Source organism: Triticum dicoccoides, chromosome 2A, assembly GCF_002162155.2.
Source record: "Triticum dicoccoides isolate Atlit2015 ecotype Zavitan chromosome 2A, WEW_v2.0, whole genome shotgun sequence".
NCBI lineage: Eukaryota > Viridiplantae > Streptophyta > Magnoliopsida > Poales > Poaceae > Triticum > Triticum dicoccoides.
Window position 1 is genome coordinate 674,630,955 of NC_041382.1, and position 3,642 is coordinate 674,634,596.

Sequence of the window (3,642 nt, forward strand, 5' to 3'; positions counted from 1 at the left end):
GGGTGTTTAAGGAGGGGGGCTGCTTGGGGAAGAGGCAAGCGGCGCGGAGAGGCGGAGTCCCGGCCGGACTCGGGGTCACGACGGGGCGACCTCCCGGTCTCCTGGAGGGAGACGGCGGCGCAGGGCTAGCAGGCCGGCTCAGTCGGGCGCTGAGTGTTTTTTTTTTAAATAATTTCACCGGAACTTAAATAAATCTAGAAAATAAAATAAAAATACCAAAATACCAAAATAAATTTTCACCGTCTAAATAAAATATTTAGAACGAGATAAACATTTTTTGGCCTTAAAATGCAGTTTTGAAAAACGTGCAATTTTTCTAATGCAAATAAAATGGCAATAAAATCCGAATAAATCAAATATTTGATTTTAATATTTTTTTTCTCCAATATTTCAATTATTTTGGAGAAGTCATATTATCTCCTCTCATATATTTTAATATGAAATATTTTCGGAGAGAAAAATAATTAAAACCAAAATCCTCGTTTCAATATTTGATAAAATTCAAATATGAAAGCAATGAAATCCCCAACACTCTCCGAGGGTCCTTGAGTTGCTTAGGATTTCGAGGATCGCGAAACGAAATGCAGTAAAATATGATATGCATGGATGATTTATGTATAACATTTCAAATAAAAAATTTGAGATATTACATGAGGCGTTGACCGCCCAGATAAGAAGCGATGAACGGGTCAATGGTCTGCATCTTCGATTCTTGGATGCAAACAAGATTACAGGATGATGTGGCAATGGTTTCGTGAACAGCAGCACGCCGGTCTGGGCAATTAAGTCCACACACGTTCCAGCAAAGTATGGATAAATTGTTGTCTAACATATCTGAACCAGGGATACATCAAGCAGTAAAGACACAAAGATCATGTGTCGCTCATGGCCGCGTCGTTCGCGTCCAGGCCTCCTTGTCCCCCATGTTGGACTAGAGCGTCTTCAGCAGCAGCAGAAAGATCGCAGTCAAGCCTGAAGAGGGCTCGAAGAGCAGCAATTGCAATGTCAAGAAGGCGCCCCTTGAACAGTAAGGCAAATTTCTCTATTGCCGCCTCGGTGATCAGCTCTCCCTCGGCCACGATGCCCATCCGGTGACACAGGAGTTTCTCCGCAAGCTTGGCGATTGGCATGCTCCTGTTCTTTGCTTGAAGCCGCGGGCTGTGTCGAATTAGCTGGAGGCCAGAAACCCCTGCAAGAGTTTTTCTTCTTGCCTTCGGCGCCCTTGGCAGCGTGGAGCTTGCAATAGGGGAAGGTAGGAGCGCTGGCATGCGCGGGATGAAGATGGGCGTGCCCTCCTGGCCCTCCGTCCGCGCGTTCAAGGAGGGAATGTGGATTGGTGTTGTCGCTTCCTGAACAGAGAGATCAGCGTCCTCTTCAGTGGTAGACCTTGTGGGCAACGACGATGGTGTGGTGAGAACGAGTTCCGGCGTATCGTCCGTCGGGTCAAGAGTGGCAACGACGATCTCCCTGGTTGTGCTTGACGAGACAATGGCCCCCTCCATCGAGACATTAGGTTTGATAGTCTTCCACATTATTTGAAGACATGTCTGCTTTATCTTAGTACATGTCCAGAGGGCTACATATTCTTGAAGGATGATTTAATGAAGCAATGGCTAGCTGAGGATTTTATATGTGCACAGTTAGGGAAAGACATGGAGGAAGTTGCAAGAAGCTATTTTGATGAGCTTGTCTGTATGGGCCTGATCCAAGTTATGGATATCAACTACAGTTATGATCTATTGTCTTATTCAGTCCATCATATGGTTCTTGATTTTATTACATACAAGTCTATTGAAGAGAACTTCATCACTGTAGTGGATTTATTCTCAAACAGCAATGCTACTTCCTGATAAAGTTCGCCGATTGTCACTCCACTTTGGCAGTGCAACATATGCAACTACACCAGCTAGTACCAGATTATCACAAGTTCGGTCACTCTTCTTTTTTGGACTGTTTAACTGCATGCCTTCATTGATGGTGTTTAAGTTTCTTCGAGTTCTAAACCTTCGTCTTCGGGTCGATCTTGGAAATTCAGTGCTATCACACACTAAAGAATGATTGTAATGAGAAGAATATTTGGTCGCAACATGCTGACTCACAGTCACATTATTGGTCGTTGTTCATACATAAGGTGACCTCACTGACATGGATGGCTAGGGATTACTGCAAACTTGGCTGAAAGAAAATAACAAAATACTCAGGCGAGTACCGCAAGGAGAAGGCGGCTACGTTCATTTTAGGGGATGCCAATGATTGGGATGAAAGGAAAGACGTAGATGAGAGGGATGCCCAGGCCGTAGGGTGGGCTGCTGCGTCCAACGAGCGGCGGCACGCTGGGCGAGGGCAACTGCGGTGCAAGCCTCGGGGTCGGGGGTGACCTCTGGCCGCTGCCACCACCGGCGGACATCGTCGCGACGACTCCTTCACACCTTGTGAAGACAGCGAGGCGGGATCCCAGCGCGTACGAGCCAGGCCGCCCGGCAGCGACGACACGCGCGACGGTGAGCCTCTGCGGCGCGCAGAGCTGCTCCGTGCCGCCGAGGACCCTCGCTGCGCACCGCGAGGCCGGCACCGACTCCGGCACGGCCACACTGAAGTTGCCGCCGCCGTCCGTCCGCGCCACGACGTGCGGGCCCGCGCCGCCGCCGTCGACGCCGCTGCATTCCACCCCCATGACCACACCTGGTACATGTACATTTGAGCAAAGTGTCACCACGATCAGACGATGCATGTCACGTACCGGAGAGGTGGTGGCCCGCGGGGCAGTCGAGGCAGGTGACGGAGCCGCGGAGGGTCTGGCACGAGAGCGCGCCGAGCTGGGAGAGCACGACGGCGAGAAGGAGGACGCGGCGGCCACGAGCCCAGAGCAGAGGGAGACGAGCAGCCATGATCACTCGCTGCAAAGGTGCCGTGTCAGCGTGTCACTGTACAGGGCTAGTGGCGCCTGTGCGTGCGCTATTTGTACTGGCACGAGGAGCGGAGGAGGAGGATATACACAGGGCGCGCATTGAGTGCGCGCACGCTGGGGCAGCTGGGAGATCAGGCGAGATATGGAAATCCATTTTGCTTCGTTTGCGTATAAGTACGCCGCTCTTCTGTTTTGATTCATCTCACAAACTCAAAGACTGATTGAAACCCTGGCACGGGCCTTGGTTTGGTTTCCAACCAACTTTTCGGCCGACGCACGGGCACATCAATCCACGACGGCCGGGAAGAGAAAGGCCTCATTCTGCCCTTTGTGCTGTACTCATGCAGTTATGTACAACACGAGCACTTCTTGGCCAGGAAGCACGGGTCACTGGGTCCTCCACGTAATACAGGTCTGCACGCACGCGCATACGCACCAGTAACTCGCGAGGTCATTTTAAGCGGACCCGTACCTAGCAGAGTGGGCCGGACGAACAGGGGCGGAGCCAGGCTAGCGCTGAGCCCCAGGCCTCCTTCGTTGCTACTCCCTCCGTTCTTAAATATAAGTCTTTAAAGAGATTTCATTATAGACCATGTATGGAGCAAAATGAGTGAATCTATACTCTAAAATACATCTAGATACATCCGTATGTAGTTTATAGTGAAATTCCTACAAAGATTTATATTTAAAAACGGAGGAAGTACAATAATATACAACGACCAACAGTAACAATA

General features: G+C 50.0%; 1 protein-coding gene across 1 annotated transcript; it reads right to left on the minus strand.

Annotated features, from left to right (window-relative positions):
- Positions 1 to 1,715: 1,715 nt before the first annotated feature.
- Positions 1,716 to 2,929, minus strand: LOC119351837. Its single transcript, XM_037618628.1, has one exon. It carries the CDS (start codon positions 2,729 to 2,731, stop codon positions 2,237 to 2,239), a length of 495 nt encoding a protein of 164 aa, XP_037474525.1. The 5' UTR covers positions 2,732 to 2,929; the 3' UTR covers positions 1,716 to 2,236.
- Positions 2,930 to 3,642: the final 713 nt, after the last annotated feature.

Excerpts from the sequence above, each read along its gene's own strand:
- LOC119351837 (XM_037618628.1), bottom strand. The coding sequence starts at position 2,731 with ATGCATCGTCTGATCGTGGTGACACTTTGCTCAAATGTACATGTACCA.